At 38.1% G+C, this 21,981-nt stretch overlaps 1 protein-coding gene across 3 annotated transcripts in view; it reads right to left on the bottom strand.

The window, feature by feature from the left end:
* SIPA1L1 (signal induced proliferation associated 1 like 1) overlaps nucleotides 1-21,981 on the bottom strand; it is a 180,901-nt gene that overhangs the window by 19,446 nt on the left and 139,474 nt on the right. For all 3 annotated transcript variants that reach the window (XM_058161938.1, XM_058161937.1, XM_058161939.1), the window contains 6 exons: nucleotides 19,701-19,975; nucleotides 16,681-16,962; nucleotides 6,021-6,170; nucleotides 4,096-4,214; nucleotides 1,792-1,910; nucleotides 220-665 (listed from right to left, as the gene is read on the bottom strand). In XM_058161938.1, coding sequence (XP_058017921.1) covers nucleotides 220-665; nucleotides 1,792-1,910; nucleotides 4,096-4,214; nucleotides 6,021-6,170; nucleotides 16,681-16,962; nucleotides 19,701-19,975 — 1,391 coding nt within the window. The remainder of the gene's footprint in view (nucleotides 1-219; nucleotides 666-1,791; nucleotides 1,911-4,095; nucleotides 4,215-6,020; nucleotides 6,171-16,680; nucleotides 16,963-19,700; nucleotides 19,976-21,981) is intronic.

The raw sequence follows: 21,981 nt of genomic DNA, 5'->3' as shown, positions 1-21,981 counted from the left end.
AAATTTTTTGTCTTGTTTTCTTCCTCTAAACCTAGGTGCATCTTATGGTCAGGTGGGCCTTATGGAGCAAAAAATACGGTACTTGCATTTTCAAACTCTCTGCACAGTATCTCTTCTCCAAACTGCTCAAGCTGATAAGAAATGTGTGTAGTTATTTTCTAAAAGCTGCCAGAAATATCTAGAAAGATCTTTCAGATACATAATTTTAAAAAAGATTACCTTGCATGGGAACCAGCATCACTGAGGCTAAAAGCACTGTTTTCTCTTGTTAAAGGATTGGAGGCTGGTTGACTTTTGGTATGGATGTCCAAGCTCAGTGAAGATTCAGCTTTTCTGTCCATCATGTGGCTGTCTTTCTCCAAAGTCCGATCTGCAATGGAGACCACTTCACTGGAACTGTGCCAAAGCGATGCCACTTTTTCCTTTATAAGTCCTGATCGGGGAGATGTTGCTGAGTTGCCCAGAGAGGTTGAACTACTGTGACTGGGACCGTATGAAGTGGTATCGATGCCACTATCAGCGGAAGTGCCTTGAAGGTAGTTGTAACTATTCAGCTCCGATTCAGTCCTATCTGCACTGTCATACCACTTCTCATCACTATGAACACTGGAAGCATTGCTGGACAGCGTATTACTGCTTGAGTGGCTGGAGTAGTGGCTGTCGGACTATACATAAACACACACAAGATTTTCAATTAAATTCGACATTTTGGAATGAAATAATATAAAGTGGGATGAGCTGCGCATTATTGCAATTATATAGTAAGGGAAAATACACAAAACCATCTACAAGCATAAAATGAGAAACGTTCCTCTCTACATGCCACTAGAGAAGTATCAACCTGTAACATCCCTTAAAAGACTACAAAGAAAGATCTTTAAGGCGTTTAATTTAAATTAATCACCATGCAAATTTAATATATTCCTGAAATGTATTACTTTTCGTAATATGGTTAAAAAGTACAAAATGGTAAATATTAGAAAAAAAAAAGATTTCATGAGTATTTTATGTACAGATAGTCCTTGACTTACAACAGTTCATTCAGTGACAGTTTAAAAGTTGTGACACTCAAAAAAAGTGACATGACTGCTTTACGCACTTACGACCATTGCATCCCCATGGTCATGTGATCAAACACTTGGCAACTACTCCTATCGGTGACAGTTGTAGTATCCTGGGGTCACCATCTACAACCTTCTGACAAGCAAAATCAGGAAGCCAGATTCACTTTACAATGGTGTTACTAATTTAACAAGTACAGTGAATTTACTATGAATTCTTACAAATCTGCATAGATTTCAAACCATCTCCCCATAGCTTAAGGAGTTGTAATAGTGTAACTCTAAGCAGCCTTCTTGCCATGGTGTTTCCCAAATTATGATCGCCAAGCAGAGTGGTCACATGATGTTTTGCTTAGCAAAGGTATTAACAATCCCATTTAGGGTTATCAACCAAGGATTAGTTATATTAATAGAGAGCGATATAAAACAATTATTTTCCTGTAAAAATGTTGATAGATCCTAACAAAAATTTTTTTTCCTGAAATTTGCAAATTATAGTACATATCACATTACAGTTTGAAGCAAAACTCTGCCTGAGTTGGCAGGGAAGTATTTTCATTAATGCATCTTATACTCAAAATTGTATAATAATGAGATTACTATAAATTGGTTGTGTATTTGTACTCTGAAAAGCAACCATAATTTGGGGAAAATGCAAATTTTTACGAGACGTCTTATCTTTCAATAATTTAATTAAGACATCTTGAATAAAAACGGAAGATGAACTCACATGGCCCTGCTTATTTGGAGATAGGTGAACTACCGGATCTTGCCTCATCAATCTTCCTGTTGGACTTTCTCTGAAGGATGGTAGCACTTTGGACATTGCAGGCAGATGGCATGTTGCTTCTGTAATATAGCATACAATAATGGAGTTTTCATTCGGGAGACATCTTATTGCCTGGCATTTTTAAAAAATGGGAAACTGTTGCCGGTCTATAAGAACCAGAAGCAGAACACAACTGTTTTCTACCATTGCTGACTTAAAGCTGAAGAATAAAATCTTTGCTATTATCAGGTTGTATCTATTTAGTGTTTTTTCACTTGTGGATCATTTGTCCCTAGCAGAAGCTTGTTTTAATGGAATAGCGAAGGAGGGGATTTTCAACAATTATTTTTTTTGCAACCTTTTTACTTTCCATTCTATGCATTTTAATAAAAGGGGCAGAATAAGAAATGAAGAGGGGAGAGGAAAGTTGCCCAAAATGGATTCTTGTCTAAATCTACTATTCAATAAAATAAGCTTCTGTTAGCAAGCTTGTCTGTTTAGGTCAGCCGAATATAACACACAATTATAAAATACAGTTATTTAGGTTTGTGTAAAATGGTACTTGTCTTAAAACAAACAAACAAAAAAACCCTATTCTAAGAGAGGCTGATAGGTAATATTGTACTCAGCCCTTTTTTCAATTACTTACCTTCTTTACTTTTTAATTAAAATATTTGAAAGTTGTACTTTTTATAACAGAACTTTATGGTAGTTAATATTGAAAACTACAACATATAATATATAAACTGCAAAATTATTCTGAAAAATTACACATTTTACCATCACCTCAATAAAAAAATGAAAAAGCAGATGTGATTGAAAGTTTCTCCAAAAGGAAACTACAGATATGTGTAATCACAGGTTTTTGTCTTTACTAAGTAGATCTGGGAGGGAGATAACTAGATGGATTTAATATGAATAGAACAAAGAATACATTTTGAAACTCAATACTGTATTTTATTTTCAAAATTCTTCCCTGCCCCTAAGTGATAACTGAATATTTCACTACATCTTAAATCCTGCTCATGAACATAGTAGCTATCTACTATAAGTATAAATATAATTAGAGCAGTTTCAGTTTCTTTCATTATGCCATTTTCTATCGCTCAGTTTGTGATTGGATTAGGTTCAAGATTATTGCCAAAGAGGATAGGAGAGAAAAAAATGTTTCTGTTTACCTGAAAAAAACTATACTGTAATATGAAAACTATATTGTAACATGGAAAAGCAATATGAATTTGCTTTTCAATGTAACATTATATAAAATGTTTGCTTGTCAAATTGTATCAGAATGTTTCTTTTCCCATCATTTGGTCTGCCAAGTAGATAGAGAAACTGAGCTTGACCTGTGCCAATTTCTAATCCACAAATCTGTTTCCAAACTTCTTTGGTGTTTTTCACTCAAGTATCCAACAAAGCAATAGCACTTAGACTTATATACTTCTTCATAGTGCTTTACAGTCCTCTTTACAGTTTATAGAGTCAACATATTGCCCCAACAATTAAGACTAAGTGATGATACAACAGCTCGTCTAGAAATATTGTTCTATTTCCATTATACAGCCTACCAAGGAGCCATGCTCTTAGCTTAGCTTAATTGGCTTCTTTGCAAAAAACTGTCACAATGTACCACAGATGTAATAGAAGGATATCGAATTGCTATCATTTCAAAAATCTTAGTGGTATCTAACATAATAGATTCAAGCACAGCTATAGAACCAGGCCTGGATGCTGAAAACTCCATACAAAGACTGAACAATAAATATCAGTTGAATGCTGAGGATTGCATGGCTGAGAACATTTATTTCAGTTAAAATCTTAACTAATGTCATACTCATTAGTGGGAGAAAATATCTTGACTAAATACAGATTTCACTGCATTTTTACATTTGTACATTATTGTCAGCATCAACAATTATCTGAACACTGTTTTCTGTCAGAAAGAAGCACAATGAAAATTAAAATAAGCTGATGAACCAGATGCTATATTCGAACAAAGTACACGAGCTAAAACAAATAAACATTAATAAAGCCAAGTATTTCTATAGTACAACTTTCTGTGAAAGCACTCCAGGGACTGGGCTATTATGATGTATCTATTCCTCACAGACATTTTATTTCTAATAAGTAAGTGCCAATATTGCATACATGTTATGATAGTTCATTCTGATTAATAAAAACAAAAAAGATTATTGCATAGGAATGGGTTGCCAATGTCACCCTGGGGTACAAGAAATAGAATATATGCAAGAAAGAAATACTCACCCATCTGATCAACTATACTATCCTCACTTCTCTGCCAACTTGGGGTGGATTTGCCACTGCCACTGGTATCTGTGTTCTGCCTATCAATGGAGGCAGGAGATCTTCTACTCATTCCAAATCTGTGTAAAGGAATCTCAATTATTCCATTCTGCACATGAGAAATATCATTCAAAGATGTTTTGTAAGTATTAGATTACAATCAGTTCATCCATTCCAAAATTGTTAGTTACAGTCAATTGTATCATTGAGTTGCAAAAATCATATACCACCCCTAAGGTTCATAGCTTCAACAATAGTTACTAGCCATTAGACAGAGGACGAAAGTTAGTTGACAGAGAAGTAGACTAAAGCTAACAGTAAATAATTTGTTGGTCAGATGGCAGGGATTAAACAAGGTGTCCTCAATGGCATATCTTGGTTACCTGAACAGACTTAGGAAAATAAGAATGCTACAAGATTCAACAATGATCATGAGAATCTTTCCTATTCCAACCTTTCAGTAACAATAACCATTATTCTCAGTGGCTAATACACTGAGCTTGTTGATCAGAAAGGTTGGCAGTTTGGTGGTTTAAATCCCTTGAACAGGTCTCCTGCATGAGCAGGGGGTTGGACTAGATGACTTCCAAGGTCCCTTCCAACTCTGTTACTGTTAAAAAACTCCAGGTCACAGTGCCTTGGATCTGGAAGCAACATGCACCTATTATGACTAGTAGCTATTCAATCTTATCCTCAATTTGTCTGTCCATAAGAACATAAATTCCTAAATTGAAATTTATTATTTTGTTATGTAAAGAAGGGTTTTGTGTGTGTGTGTGGGGGTAGTATCTCTGTTACCTTATCTCTCTTATTTTATTATCATTTAGCTTTAGACTCTAATAATGTGAGAGGGAAAACACTTCTTTAACCAGCTCTTCCACACAATGTTATCTTGCCCTTATTGTACCAACCATTTCTCCTAATCAAAAAGCCCCAGGATTGTAACCTTGTCTTATGAAGAAATTATTTCAGATTCTTAATTTTTTTTGTTTGGCCTTTTAAAGGATAGCAAGATTTTTAAGACACTGAATATAATATTCAAGTACAAGGATACCATATATTTGTACAGTAAAATTTTGATGGTGGCAGGTGGTGAGAAACCTATTGCTTCTGAATAATTATAGGTAGGAATTTAACTGCATAAATCAAGAACATTATGACTTTTTTTCCCAGTCACAATAGCTGTCATATATGCTCGCTTTCCTATTTTTTTTAGAGGCTAGCATTCATAATTAATAAAACATTTTGTTACCCACTACACTTCTAATCTGCCCAGTAACACAATATGGGAACAACTGCTTTTGGTTTAAACTGGCTTCTCATATTCAGTTGCAGTCTCTGAGCTTAATCAAGAGTATGACAGATGCCAAGAATGAAGATATGTAACACTGCCAGTTACATCTGCAATATCTGAAGAGGGAGATGACAAGTAGATGAATCATTAAGTTATAGCAAAATAAATAGACAAGTTGGGACTTGGACAATTGCACCGATACAATTGTCCTGAACATATCTTTTTTGTGTCAGTGTGGACACATTCAACACAAGCATACAAACATTCTTAAGCAAATTAAGAATTAGTTTCATTTAATGTGGAATGTTTTATTTAACTTTTCAGCAAAAACCTTATATTATAGTTTTTCAAGACGATACCTCAGATGTGGCAATACAAGAAACTATTACGCAAGACGCCAGAATACTAGGCTTTAATTTTACATACTTTTTGTATTTGAAGAACAGAGAAGCCATGACCTTAGGAGCACTTGTTATAGGACCAAGTATCCTTATTTTTTTCCTCTTCAGATTCTCAAGCAAAAACAACCAAAGTGCAAATTCAAAGAAGCAAAAAACCTAAGCGTAAAGTTATAAACACATATGAGGCCTACCCTTCAGGCATAGATTTTTGCCTGTATGTCCCTCCGCCAGAGCCAGTTTCACTTGAGGATGATAAATTGCTTGGAGAGTTACGACACTGCTGTGATCTTGCTAAGGCAATGGAGGACACCGTGACATAGACATCAGAACCAGGAGATAATCTGTTCAATACAAACAATTCCAAATTCTGCATCTTTAAATGATCACCAAAAAGATAACATTTTATGTGAAGTGCCACGTCCACAGCACCAATTCATCACAACAATGAAAAGTAAAACCAGCTGTAGAACAGTATCCACTTTCTTTTATAAATCTACTCCCTATGAAGCAGGCGGCAGGGACACAAGGGAAAAATGTTTCCATGGATTGCAGAAATAAGCTTGCTGAATTGCTTTTTGTGTGCAAGAATATGAAAATAGAGCTTGTTTTAACCAGGTTTCAAATAAACCAGGGATTTATAAGAGTTTTTAAAAATGTGTTTTAATTGAATTATTTCATAAAAGAACGTACAATATTGGCATTTTAAAGTTTACTTTATTATAAAGCTAAAAAATGGCTTACTAGTTACTAAATTATTTATTCATTTTATATCTAGTCTTTTTATTTTTATAAACAACTCAAGGCAGTGAACATGCCTAATATTCCTTCCTCCTCTTATTCCCACAACAATAACCCTGTGAGAAGAATTGGGCTGACGATAACTGTCTCAAAGTCACCCAGCCAGATTTTATGCCTAAGGCAGGACTAAAATTTAAAGTCTCTTGGTTTCTAAACAATTTGTTAAAAATGCATGCAATACAACATAATCGGTAGACTTATTTATACTCTGAGAATTCCTGAACTATCACCCCGTTTTTTTAAAAAAAACAACACTTCTATTTTTGATTTGCACATTCATGTTTTTTTAATAAAAGTGATAAAAGCAAAGCAAAGCAAAACAAACAAGCAAACAAACAAACAAACAAAAACCCTTGAAAAGTTTGCAACACTGAAGAAGTCTGACAAGCAAGCAAAATCTATGGCTACATCTATAATATCAACCATCTTTCTCCACATTCAATACATATCCAGAAAAAAATTGCAGCACATACTCATATTCCTAATTTTGTATAGTTGGAAGTCTGTGAATATTTTAACTCAAATCAGCAAAGGGGATGTACATTTTGGAGAGCTCCATGAAAGAGGCAGCAGAGTAATATTTTACCCAAATGTCAATTTCCCTTCATGAGGGCAGAGTTTCTGTTCTTTGGGTACATTATGTTATTTCATAAGCTAGGAAAATAATGCCTACAATCGTCCAACACAGATTAGAGCTCTGCTTGGAAAACAACATGCCAGATGTTGAAGCTGATTTTAGAAAAGGCCACGGAATTTGAGACATTATTTCTAATGCGCCCTAAATAATTGAAAAAGCCCAAAAATATCAGATATGTAGTTCACTGATTATAGGAAGGCCTTTGATTGTGTTGATCATATCAAGTTGCAGAATGTGCTTAAAATATGAGAATCCCAAAATATCTCGCTGTCCTCATGCAAAACTTATATACAAGCCAGAAAGACAAAATTTGGATACAACATGGTGAAACAGTGTCTTCTGATCAGCAAAAAAGTGAGGCAAGGCTGCACATTCTCCCCATATTTATTCAAACTATATATTGAATAATTGTTGAGGGAAGCCAGATTAGATGATGAAGAATGTGGTTTTAATACTGGAGGGTATTAACCTATGCTTTTATACTGTTCTGATAGCTGAAAATGCAAATGATCTGGAAGCTCTAATAATAAAAATCAAGGAGCAGTGAAAAAAATGTAACTAAGTTGAAGATCAAACTAATGACAATAGCAACCAGGCTTAGAACAGGCCATTATGAAACTGAAGTGATAGGTACCTTCTGCCTTTTAGAATTGACTCTCAACAGTAAAAGAACCAGCAGTCAAGTAATACACTAGAGTAGCACTTGTTAGAATAACAAATGTGGTATTGGAAAAGATATTCAGATTTTGTGATATGTCTTAATCACAAAAGATCAGAGTCTTTTCTCCATGATAATCTATGGAAGTAAAAGTTGAACTTTGAAGAAGCAGGAAAGAGTTTGGATCCTTTTGAACTTTGGCGTTGGAGAAGACTCCTGAGAATACTATGGATAGAAGAAATATATACAAATGGTTCTCAAACAAGTCAATCCGGAATTCCTACCCAAGACTCAAATGACCATGCCAAATTACACTCTGGAAACATGATATATGAACACCTAGCTCTCTAGAGAAGTTTATAGTACTGGGAAAACTAGAATGAAAGAGAAAAGGGCAGCCAGTTGCAAGTGGATGGATTCAATTACAGTGATGAACAGACTTTGACAGACTTGAAGGAGAAGGTTGAATGGAACACAATAGAATAGAAAACTTTATTTGGCCAAGTATGATTAGACACACAAGGTATATGTCTCTGGTGTAGAAGCTCTCAGTGTACATGCAAACTAATAGAGTAATAATAATTTTGTATAATTTTGGTTGGGGATAGAATCCTCATGGAAAAAATACATCTACATGTTTCTAAGAGTTGAACCAACTTGATGGCACATGATCATATAACAATCCTCATATTATTTGTTATATATGTTTCTGTACCACTTACTAATATAAAAATTATTACCATATAATGAAAAAAACTAAACTATGTAAAAAATATTTAAAAAGCTAGTAGTAAGAAAACAAAACATTACAAAATCATTCAAGGAATGCCCAAAGTAAGTGATAACACTTCAGCAGGTGCTGAAATAAATTGTGATACTTCTCATGTACACTGCTGGCATTCTGTGATTTTTCTTTTCTCCTGTTAAAAGTTCTACTCCATATCCTTGGTCTATTCAGTATCATGATTTTAATATTTAGTATCTCCTTGTCTGATAAATCCTTAAGGATCCTTAATCCACAAGAAATCTTCATGCACATTAAAATATAAGAAATATCATTCTCTGTACCAGCATAAAATAGCAGATAGATAGATAGATGGAGGTAGAGAGGAAGAGAGAGTTTGTGTGTGTGCTATTTGTAGTAGGAAGGAGCACCACTGGAGAGTACACATCAAGGATGATCACAGGTCAGTTGTGTAACTTATATGCAGATAGAGATTCAGTAACTAATTTATTTATTTGTTTAATTAACTTATTTATTTATTGTAATTTCTATTACCACCCTTCTCACAACAGTGGCTCATTGCGTGTGTAGGAAGAAAGATTAAAACCAATGATTACAAACAACAATTCATGATAGCCAACACATCCCAATTATAAAACCAGATCAATAGCAGAATTTCCCTAGCCTTCTGGCCCCAGCAGCAGAAACAGTATGATACCTATCCCAGCCAATTAGTGTAATTACTGTATACATCAACAAAAAATTTCTCTTGCACTCATAAAAACAGAAATATGGTGGATATATGATTGCAATAGTATTCAAAGGCATTAGAAAATATAATACCTTATAGTATAAGAAAATATTTTATAGCTTTATAGTGTTACTGTAAAAACGTACAACCAACCCATATACTTACCAGTGTGTTAGAAACCAGGCTGCACAATTGGAGGTAAGCAGCAGGTGAGCTAGTGAAACTGAAACCATCCCCCACACCCCCAGTCTGTGGAAAAATTGTATTCCACGAAAGTGGTTCTTGGTGTCAAAAAGGTTGGGGACTACTGCACGTACAATAGGTGCCTTCTGGAAGTTGTGTTCAGGTTCACCTTCATACAAGCTAGTCCCTTTCTTAATCAGCTACATGATAAATTATATCATTAATGCTATCTGTTTAAATCAAATACAGCGTATTAGAAAAACATTGTAGGGCAGATACTGTTTGACTAACAAAGAGTTAGAATAGGGCAGTGATGGCTAATGTTTTTGGTGTCAAGTGCCAAAAGCGTGTGCACGCGCACACACACAATGAAATAATGCAATGCGTGCATGGTGCCCTCGTGACCCCCGCATGCAACCTCCTGTGCGACCCTCTCCGTGTATGTGCGAGCACCCCACCGCATGTGACCCGCCCCCCATGCATGCGCTCACCCCCCCATGCATGGTTGCTACCGCTCAACTCACACACACCCCAGCCTGCGCGGTAGCAACTCAAAAATCAGCTGGTCAGCGGGAGGCATGCACGCATGCATGGCGGAACTGAGCAGAGCAACAGCTCGTGTGCCCACAGAGAGGGTTCTATGTGCCACCTGTGGCATGCATGCCATAGGTTCGCCATCACGGGAATAGGATATGTAATCCCTATGACCAAAATGGTGTAACTTATCAAAAATTTGTAAAGTTAAAGCAACAAAATCCTCTTAAGATCATCTTGGTAAAAGTTATTTAAAATGGTTCGTTTGTTTTCTTCTGGCAAATTCTCTTAATGATTTGTAGAAATACCAATATGGAATACAATACATACAATACTGGGTGAGTCTAGTAAGCAAATAGCCACTATTAAATTAGCTAATATAGATAGGAAAACTTAACTTTAAAAAAAAATGTTTAAATGCTACCTTAAGCACAACAAATAAATAGAGTGAATGCAACTGGCATCTCCTGAAGTTATGTGCCGGATAATTTTGTTCAAATCGGTACTTAAGCCATGGATAAGTCACTGGAGATTTAGTCCCAAATATTTTCCTTACAATATTAGAGGCAAAAGAATAAATTTTGACTGTGTGTTGAGGCAAGGTTACAATTTCAGCAACTGTGAGATTCAATAATTGGAAACGAGTCAGCTTAGATCATTTTTCCAGCTTGGGGTCTATATATTAAGTGAAACCAGGCTCTGGGCTTTTGCATTTTTTAAAAAAGTTTTTAAAAGTAGGACAAATATATCCAAAAAAATAATTCTACACTTCATGCTGAGATTTTATGTATTTTTTTGCAAATCCTCTGCTTGGATTTCTTAAAATGTTTACATCTGTTGTTGCTTCTGGGTTGGCAGAATGCTTTTGTGCTTTGCCTTTGCCTCCACAGTATAATATTGCTGATTTCCCCACAATCTCCATGGTTCTTGAATTAAATTACAAAATTAGCTGGATAACAGTATGAACAAAAGTGAGTTAATGGAAGTATCAAGCAATATTTCCAAAGGAGTAGACTATCAATTTAGTGCTTTTATGGCATGTTTAGCTGGAAGCCACAAGGGTCATGTTTTACTTGTACAGTATAACGAAACATAAATAATTACAGAATGTAAGGAGTTGGAATCCATGTAGCTGCAGGAATCTATTACAGCATCCTAAAAGTTGGCCATCCCACCCATTTAAACATTTACAGCAAAGAGAATTCACCATCTCCCAATGCAGCAGATTTGTTTTTCTTGCAGATTTGTAGAATTTGTGATCCTTTTTCTGCATATTGCTGGCATTACAGTTCCCCACCACCCCTATATTCTATGTTCAGAATATAGGGTTTTGATTTTCCCCCCTATTTGAGTGTATGGCTCTGCATCTGTCTTCGTTGAAATTCAACTTGCTGATTTACTCTTACTGTTGCAGCTTAACGTCCTTCTGAAATTTGATAGTATCCTACATTTTTGTGTAATCTACAAATATGAAAAAACCTGACATTCATACTTTCTCCTATTTTGACATAGAGCCACAGATGTATATGGATTAGATATTATTGTTTAGCCACCTCTAGCCATCTAATGGTACCCATAATTTAGTTCACATTTTGCCATTTTCTCTGCTAAAATCTTAGAGTGGTGTAGGGGGCAATGCTAACTAATATTTTAAAATCAAGGTGCCCTTTATCCACCACATTTCTGTGGTCAACTATCATTCTATTTAAGAGACAGATCATGTTGTTTTGGCAGGAATTATTCTCGATAAACCCATGCTGGCTCCTGCAAAGCAATACATTGTTTTGGAAAAGCTCACAAACTGCTTAATAAAGCATTTTAAAATTTGACTTGTTATTGACATTAAGATAATTGGCCAGTAATTCTCTGAATCCTCTTTATCCCCCTTTCTAAAAATAAGAATAACCTTGCCTTTCCTCCAATCCTCTGGCTCTTAATCCAGTTTCATGATTTTTTCAGAGATCACAACTAGTATAATTCAAACCTTTATTGTCAGAGTACAACATGTGTATGAGACTGACTGAGCCTCCCTTCGTGCCTCCCCACCAACACAATACAACTCACAGTGAAAGAAATTCCTAGCCCAGCGAGTCCTACTAACACTCAATCCTATTGCATGTGAACTTATTGCACATTGCGCTGGCCCTGCAAGTCAATCGTACAATGTTGTTGTAGAGTTATTTTTCATTCAGGAGTCTGACAGTCCATAGATAAAAACTGTTCTTCAGCCTGTTTGTGCGGCTGCCTATGTTTCTATATCTCCTTCCAGATGGTAGGAATATAAGGAAGGGCTGACCAGGGTGTGAGTCGTCCCTGAGGATTTTCTTCACTCTTCTAAGGCAGCGAGCCCTAGCAATGTTGTCTAGTGGTATCACGAACAGCCCACAATGTTTTGTGCTGTGCTCACCACCCTCTGTAATGTCTTTCTATCCGTGGCTGTCAAGCCAGCATACCACACCATAATGCAATGAGAGAGGACGCTTTCTATTGTGGACCGGTAAAAGGTGGTCATCAGTTGTTGTTCCACTTTTTTTTGTTGCAAAGCTCTTCTTTACAGACTTGGGCCTTTCTCTCACATTTCTCTACATGACTTTTCCTATCTTCTGGAGGTTCCTTTCTCCCACTCTCACCTCCAAAACCTTCCTGTTTCTAATTCAAGTAACTGTCATCTTTCTTGATAAGTTTGATGGGCATTTTTTGCCTTTATATCCGTCACCTTTCCTTTCAGAATAGCAGTTTGACTGTTACATAAATAGCTTATGTCACTATCAGAAAGAAAAACAAACATGGCATATCTCTTTTAGTTTTCAAGAACAGCTTTCCTCTATTATTTTCCTTTGATAAACAAAACAACAAAAAGAACTCCCTCACTTGGACTTTGCTATCAAACTCCTGTTTGTTTATTCAGTGAATTCTCTGTTCTTATGTGTCCCCAAAGCTGCCTCAACTAAATCACCAACAACCCATGCGCCAATCACGCATTTCCTTTCTAAATCTATATGCCAGAAGAATAGTCGAATTATAGAAGTTGTAAATTCTCCATCTTTGAAATTTTTAAGAGGCTGGACAACCATTTCCCATGGTTTATGTAACTGCCTTTCCTGAATATGGTAGAAAATTAAATTAGACAATCCTTCCAAATCCACAAAGTTATGTTTTTACACAATACAATAGAGCAGCAGTTATAAGCAGCGGCAATTATTTATTAGACTTTCCATCTTCTTGATTCTTGTTCTCTTTTCTGCCTCTTTCCTCTGCTCAGATTATTCCCCTGCCAAACTTCTGTTTGCTTTTCCTGTTCATTCAGTAAATTTTGATTTTTTTAAAGGAAGTTACCTGATCAGAAAATGAAATAAGATTAATCTCAGCAAGATTCATTCTTGACAAATATATACTGCCTATTGGTATTTGCTTAAGCTTTCAATATGTCTACAGATCAATTTCTTGATCCTGTAGAACAGGGCTGTCAAACTCCCAACCCACAGGCCGGATGCATCATGTGCTGGCCATGTCCAACCCCGTTTAGTGAAGGGGAAAAAAGTCCCAATATGTCACATGTGGGGTGCCGCAGGGGTCGATTCTTTCGCCCCTTCTTTCAACATCTATATGAAGCCGCTGGGTGAGATCATCAGTGGCTTCGGTGTGAGGTACCAGCTGTACGCTGATGACACCCAGCTGTACTTTTCCACACCGGGCCACCCCAATGAAGCTATCGAAGTGCTGTCCCGGTGTTTGGAAGCCGTACGGGTCTGGATGGGGAGAAACAGGCTCAAGCTCAATCCCTCCAAGACGGAGTGGCTGTGGATGCCGGCATCCCGGTACAGTCAGCTGAGTCCGCGGCTGACTGTCGGGAGCGAGTCATTGGCCCCGATGGAGAGGGTATGCAATTTGGGCGTTCTCCTGGATGAACGGCTGTCTTTTGAAGACCACTTGATGGCCGTCTCCAGGAGAGCTTTCCACCAGGTTCGCCTGGTGCGCCAGTTGCGCCCCTTTCTAGACCGGGATGCCTTGTGCACAGTCACTCACGCCCTTGTGACGTCTCGTCTGGACTACTACAATGCTCTCTACATGGGGCTCCCCTTGAGGGGCATCCGGAGGCTACAGTTAGTCCAGAATGCAGCTGCGCGGGTGATAGAGGGAGCCCCTCGTGGCTCCCGAGTGACACCTATCCTGCGCAGGCTGCACTGGCTACCTGTGGCCTTCCGGGTGCGCTTCAAGGTGTTGGTGAACGTCTTTAAAGCGCTCCATGGCATAGGGCCGGGTTACTTACGGGACCGCCTGCTGCTACCGAATACCTCTCACCGACCCGTGCGCTCTCACAGAGAGGGACTCCTCAGGGTGCCGTCGCCGCGACAGTGTCGTCTGGCGACGCCCAGGGGAAGGGCCTTCTCTGTGGGGGCTCCTGCCCTCTGGAACGAACTCCCCCCAGGACTCCGTCAACTTCCGGACCTCCGAACCTTTCGCCGTGAGCTTAAAACTCACTTATTTATCTGCGCTGGACTGGGTTAGTTTTTTAAGTTTATGGGTTTTTAATGGGTTTTATTTCTAAATTTTAATTCTGGCCAATTTAATAAGTCTTTTAATAGTATTTTAATTGTATTTATAGTTTATTATGTATTTTTACCTGGCTGTGAACCGCCCTGAGTCCTTCGGGAGAAGGGCGGTATACAAATTTAAATAAATAAATAAATAAATAAATGATGCCACAGTGATGACATGAGTTTGACACCCCTACTGTAGAATGTTCCCTGGCATTGATGTCAGATTGATTAGTGTGCAATAGAGTGTCTTATTGCAAAAATGTTTTGTTTCAGAAACCAAAAATACATAGTGATGCTTAAAAGTGATTTCCCACTTTGTGAACTCTTTTGAATTATTATTTCTGCATAAATACGATTTAAAGCACGATCTGTTCTCCACACAGATCCTGAAACTAGATAAAGAGAACTCAATTAAACCAATGAATCAAAAACACTGTCTCCGTTAGCCTCTATTTCCCCAGCATTTGTAGTGTGGTGCACTGACAAACAAATGCCTAACTTGGCAAACCTAAATATTTTCCACTAGTACAAAGCATTATTGATTTTATTTTTCTTTCTTCCGTACAGTCTATTCCTAACTAAGACTGTAGCAGACATCATTCCCAATTAATCACTTTGTTATCATAAGTTAAATCACTCAACCAACAAATTACAACTAACTATAAACTGCCAACATTTCTAGTACACATGAAAAACAAATAATCAATACAGCAATAAATGAACCATAATCTACTAGCCTATCAGAAGAAGAAATTACCATGAAATGAATTTGCTGTGACATCATTTCACATATATATTTTTTAAAAAAGTAATTATTTTCAACTCTAAGGTCTATTCTTTTAAAAAGTACGAGTAGTGGTTGGAGAGACAATCTGTCATATCAAAACGATGAGCTCAATTTTGCTGAATTTTGACAGAACATACGACAACCAAAAATATATGCTTGTGTACCTCAATATCAAAAGAACTGGAATTAACACTCATATGTTTAGACAACCTTTCTAAAGGTTCAGTTCATAATACATATGAAAAATGAACACCAAACACTAAATGATCATAAACAAATATAAAAGCTAACTCACTATATTGCCTTGACCTTTCCCCCTTATTTATTTTTACATCTGGAGGACTGAAGAAATACTAACAAGTTTCAAATTGTATTTTCTTTATGTTATGTCAATTTTAGAAATATATGGAATGAATAAACACATTCACTTTTTTTTACATGTTAAACTAACTGTAAATAGAAGAAATGAAAGAACACACGCTCCAGAGATTTTATAAACTTTCTTCTACTAAAAAAGTGAATTCTAGAGTAAGGTCCAAAATGGGTGTTTAATGGGTTCTCAAGTAGATAACCTAGTTTTATTGTCAGAGATTGGGTGACAAGCTGAAGATAGTCATAGTGGGCCTGGGTAGGGAAGATCTGGGAAAGAAGGGCTTAGGAAGATCAGAGGCAAAAATCAATTATTCTCAATGTAATTGAGAATAAATCATAATCAGAACAAGAATTATTTAAAGAATACAAATATAATAATTCAGTTAATTTAATACCTTTTTAAAAGATTCCAAATATTTTTTTTTAAAAAAATTGGTCTGATTAAAAATGAAGAGATAGCTTTGTGACTGTTCTCTTTTAAGAACTATCTATTTAACACTCCCTTTATACAAGTAGTCCTTGACTTAAAACCATTGTTTGAAGTGAAAAAAGCTACAATCAGTCCTTGTACTTACAAACATTGAAGAATCATCACGGTCACTTATGAACTCCTTCCCAGCCAGTTTCCAACAAGCAAAGTCAATTGGGGAGGGGAGCTATTGCTTAATGACAGCATAATTAACTTAAGAACTTCAGTGATTTGTTTAACAACCATGGCAAGACAGTTGTACAATTGGGTGCAACTCACTTAACAACTTTAGCAATGGAAATTCTGGTCCCAATTGTGGCCATAAGTTAAGGACTACCTGGATTTAAAAAGTCTATTACTTGCCCTGCAAAAGAATACTCCCAAGTTAGAATCATACCTTCTACTCTCCAGTGGACGGCCATCACTAGAAATACTACGTGGAATGTTGGCGGCCCGATCTGGAGGAGGCATTTTTCCTTCACCTTTCCCTGAGGCAACTCTAGTGGTAATTGGACTTTGCATCTGTGATGGCATTTGCTGAACATGAGATGCTTGCCCCTTGTTAGCATTTCTCTGCCACTTGTTATTATTTCTGAATGGGAATTTGAACTCGTATGGAACTCCGCCATCATTCATTTTGTATTCCATTACTGGCATGCGATGAATTTCTGAAAAACTTCTGGAAGATTGAAAAGTAAGGTTAAACAAAGTGTGACATACAGGAGGAACATGTAAAATGCATTGTTTCATTATAAAATAGCAATAAGAATATCTTAAATATAAGTACATGCATGAAACTCATAGACTGCTGCAAGTTAGCTTCAAGTATAAAACTTGTAGCTTGTACTTTTTGGGATGTCTGAAGCAAACCATGTTTTTTTTCAGAATGACAAAATATATGATGCACATCACAATGCAAGCCTTATCGCTTGCACACAATATCACAATGCGAGTGCAAAAGGGGCACAGCTTGAGTCACAATGCATGTTTTAACATTTCTTCTCTTGCCCCATCCCGTGAACATGCATACAGGAAGATGGCTGTACTATCACTTCCAATTTCTCAGTTTAATCTAATTGTTTTCTAGGAAGTGAAATCTCTGCTTATTGAAGGTGGCACAAATTTTAATCTACCGTATATACTCGAATATAAGCCGATCCGAGTATAAGCCGAGGTCCCCAATTTTACCCCAAAAACTGGGGTAAACTGGGGACTCGAGTATAAGCCGAGGGTGGGAAATGAGGCACCTACCGGTTGGGGAAACCCTCCCTCCCTCAGCTGAGAAGGCTGGCTCCCCGCCCGCCTCTCACTGCACCGCAGGGCTTCCCGCCGTCCGGTAAAATGTGAAAAAAAGAAAAAAACAACAACTCGAGTATAAGCCGTATATACTCGAGTATAAGCCGAGGGGCTTAAAAAAAAAAAACTCGAGTATAAGCCGTATAGACCCGAGTATAAGCCGAGGGGACGTTTTTCAGCACAAAAAACGTGCTGAAAAACTCGGCTTATACTCGAGTATATACGGTATATTCAAAAGTAAGTCTCAAGAAGCTGAATAAATAATTAACACCAAGCATTCAAAATTCAGGGAAGAAAGTGACACTTGAATCTTGTAACGCTGAATTCTAACGTAACATATACTGTTTCCAACAGAAGAGAATATATGTAGCTCAGTTTGAATTGTGGGGCTCTCTGAGCTTGTTTGCAGTTGTTTCCTTACCTATCTAGATGACATCATCAGTGCTGGTGGTTGTGGAATTTAGTTCCCTTTTATATACAGTACTTGCCCTACCAGCCTTGGTGGAGGTTTGATTTTCTTTTGAGAAAAGTATTGTTTTCTGCTTGATTGTCTCATGTTAACCTGTTTATCTGGGCATTGGGTTCTGGAGGAGATGTGCTCTGGTCTTTTTTTATTTTCTTTTGTGCTTTTTATTGTCTCTTTTGAAAGGTATGTAAATGTGTATGTCTATGTGCCTGTTGATATCTCATACAGAGATAGAGAACTGATACATAGTCATATGGAGATAATGCGATCACAACTGGGACCAGAATCTCAGTTGTTGAGTGAAATGGTTGTTAAGCAAATTGTCACATGACTGCCCATGTGACTGCTTTATTCAGTGATCACACTCCTGGTACTTCTGGTTGAACTTGTTGAGCAGTCCTGATTGGGTGATATTGTTAAATGGACAGAGTCCAGATAAGAAGCATGGGGCACCTTTATAGGGGTGAGGAGATGCTTGGAGGCTCTGGTTAGGAGCTGCAAAGCTGCCAAAATCGAAGGAGGATTTTCAACCCCTGAGGGAGAGACACTTGTGCATGGTCTGTGCCAGGTCTCCCAGGGCCTTCACCCCACCCAAATATCCCATGCCTCTTAATTTACTACACTGCCTCTCCACTCAAGAACTGAAAATCCTTCCTACCAAAATCCAAGCAGGATTTTCATCCCCTGAGCAAAGAGACATTTGCTCCAGCCTAATCTGGGCCTTCCCCTCACATCTGCTTGGATTTCAGCTCCTTCTCAGCTCTAGGGGCTGTTTGAAAGAGCTGCCTGACAAAGGATATCAACTCCCATCCATCCATGTGCAGAAGGGAACTCTTTCTGCATTGTGCAGACATGGAATGCAAATCATCAAGATTTAAACTGCATTTCTGTACCCCATGGAAGGATACCAGCTCTCGTCCATGCGTGGAAGGGAATGCCTTTGGTAGGATGCAGAAACAAAGCATAGCTCCTCAGATCCACTCTGCAAAAGAAGTTCAGCCCTGTTTCATGTGCAGAAGGGACTGCCTTCAAAGGGATATATAGTAAGGTGCCTCCATCCTGGGTCTCTACCCTGCCGAAGGAGTTTGGTCTTCCTTGGAAGGCAGCTCTTTAAGACAGCAACAAGAGGGAGTACTATGGGCAGGCAGCAGCAGCTTGTAATGTACCCAGCCAGCTTACCCATTGATTTTCTGGGGAAACCAACAGAAATTACAAATTGTGATCACACGGTCATGGGGTGCTTGGCAACCAATTGTAAGTATGAACAAGTTGCCAATTGCCCAACAACTTTGATCATGTAACTGATGGGGGGGGGACTTTTGTGATGACTGGAAGTGCTTCATATGGGCTTTATAGCACCCTTTCTGAGGCTGTCGTAACTTCAAATGGCCATACCTCTCAATAGGATACACAGACAAAGATAACAGACACGTAGATAATAGACACGTAATAGATAATAATATAATAATAGATAATAGACACATGCCTGTTTCCTAGGGCTGAGAGTAACTGGCTGAAGGTGACCTGGCTGGTACCTAAAGTGGGAGTAGGACTTACAGTCACCTGGTTTCTAGCCAGATTCCTTAACTACTACTTCAAGTTGTTTCTCTTTTAATCAGTGATATATATTAATTAATTCATTGGTTGCCAAATACCTTCGTGGAGTACAATCTTCATGAGGTGGGATAATGACAACCTTCACAGTAACTGAAGTTCTCAGGAGATCAATCATTTGCTCATGGCTTAGGGTAGCGACAGCCACAGTGCAAATTTCCACTAATCTGCTCCCTTGTCGTAATCCTGCTTGCCAAGCATAGCCATATGGTTCAACATCTGCCACAATTCCTTCATAGTTCACATGGAAGCCAAGCTGACCCAATCCATTCCTTCGTAAAGTCATTTCCACTGACTCACATCCCTTGGTCACGAGCTGAGAATTGCAAGACAGAGATGTGGAGATGTAATGAGAACAGTTTAGTACAATGAAATGTAATTCAGTAGGAATTACACAAATAAATAGCCTAGATCGTTAAAACAGAGCATGAAGCAAGGTAGATATTGTCATTCCTTATTCATACAGCAATTATACTATATAACTCTGAGGAAGATAATTGGATTACTACTGAGTAATAATCCTCAGTTTAGTTTGATCTTTAAAAATGACTAGCTATATTCCAGTGCTAGCTGAAAATTATGAATGCTACAAAAACTTTAAAGGTAGTAATTTATGAAACAATACCTACAGTAAGAGGGTGTGTAGACTAATATTCATTTAAAATTGATAAAAGTCATTTAATTATTAAATCTTATATTGACTTGACACTCTTTATAATTCAGTAAAATCTTGGTATGGAACTTTTGTTTTACTATTTTAAGTCCTGTTCCTAAAGGATAATAATATTTTGAATGCTGAAAAATATTAAGTCTTTTCTGACAGCATGGAATATACTGTTTTGATTTCACAAATAACACTTATGCAGCTAAAGTGTAAATATTAACATAATAAATACACTATCCAGACCTTAAAATGAAGATGAGTAAGCTACAAGGAGTTTTATTGCTCTGACTGGGTAGGACAAGGATTTGAAAAATAATCTAGCAAGTGGGTGGAACTTTGTTAGGTAAAAGAAATCAGGAACCAGGATAGAGTTCAAAAATACTACAAGTTCATTTCATGCTATCTGCGCAAGAATCTGATTTACTAACAGTCAAGATGAATTGGTGCTTGAGACGACTTCCGGTATCCAGTGGCAACGGACGTCTGGAAGGTTTCTCCTGCCTCCAGCGCCCGAATCCGGCCGCCGCCGAGGCCCTCAGGGGCCAGGTGTTCCGAAAAGGACACCTGCCGTACGGACGGCTCGCCAGGGGTCTCCCAGCCGACATACAGGACTGTGGGGACCGATGCTGGCGCGTCCTAGGCTTGGCGGGGTTCGAGGCCACAGGCCGCGCCATTATTTTGGTCGTCGCCTGGGCGCTGTGCCCGTGACACCGGGCATTGGATTTATAACTGCAGCAGCCTGGTGGTGAACAGGGCACGGAGTAGAATTGAGGAGGAGAAGGAAGGAATATCGGTAAACGTGAGTGGAGTGCTCGGGAGTGCGGGGGGGTTTCCTCCTCCCTGCGGGTGGAAGGAGCACGAGTTATTTTGGAGAGAGGAGAACTTAAAATAAGAAGATTACCGGTTTTGTGGAGCTCTGGAGAGAAGAGGTGATGGAGAAATTTAGGAGGGAAGGTTTGAGGCCCCCCCTCCTTCTGGGGAACAGTGGTGGCGTCCAGCTTCCGCCTTCACTATGAGAATTTTGGTGACATCACTTCCTTCGGTTTCCTGGTTGACTAACTGTACTCTGGACTCGTTGCTCCTGTGAGTGCCCCCTGGTGGATCCGGAGGAAATTACAAGGATACTGTGCTTGCCTGAGGATTTTGATTCTTTTTTTTTTTCAAATGGCAAAAGGTCAGAGACCAACTGCTGGAGAGATGGAGAGAATTCTGGAAAAGTTATCCAATATGGACAAGAAACTGGATGATTTGCAAAGAGGCCAAACGGAAATAAGAGAAGAAATTGTGACTATCCAAAAGGATTTAAAGGATACTCAACAAGTCTCAGCAGAAAACAAGCAGAAAGTGGAAGGTCTGAGGGTGAAATGCGGGCAGTGCAGAAAAGAGAGGAGACGACAGGCAATGCTGTGCTTGGACTACAGATGGATAAAATGTCTTATTTCCTTAGGTTTCAAAATTTGGAAGAAGTGGACCAAGAAGACTTGAGAGATGTTGTGACTAAATTGTTGGGAGAATTTCTTGGGAGAAGTGTTGATTTCATGAATTGGGATGTGGATCGAGTTTATAGAGTTAATTCGCAATATGCACGCACGCATGCAGTTCCCAGAGAGGTTCATGTCAAATTTGTGAGAAGAGAGACGAGAGCAGAGAATCTAAGA

Source organism: Ahaetulla prasina, chromosome 1, assembly GCF_028640845.1.
Source record: "Ahaetulla prasina isolate Xishuangbanna chromosome 1, ASM2864084v1, whole genome shotgun sequence".
NCBI classification, from domain to species: Eukaryota; Metazoa; Chordata; class Lepidosauria; order Squamata; family Colubridae; genus Ahaetulla; species Ahaetulla prasina.
The sequence above is the reverse complement of the archived record's forward strand: the minus strand, read 5'-3'. Positions and strand labels throughout refer to the sequence as shown.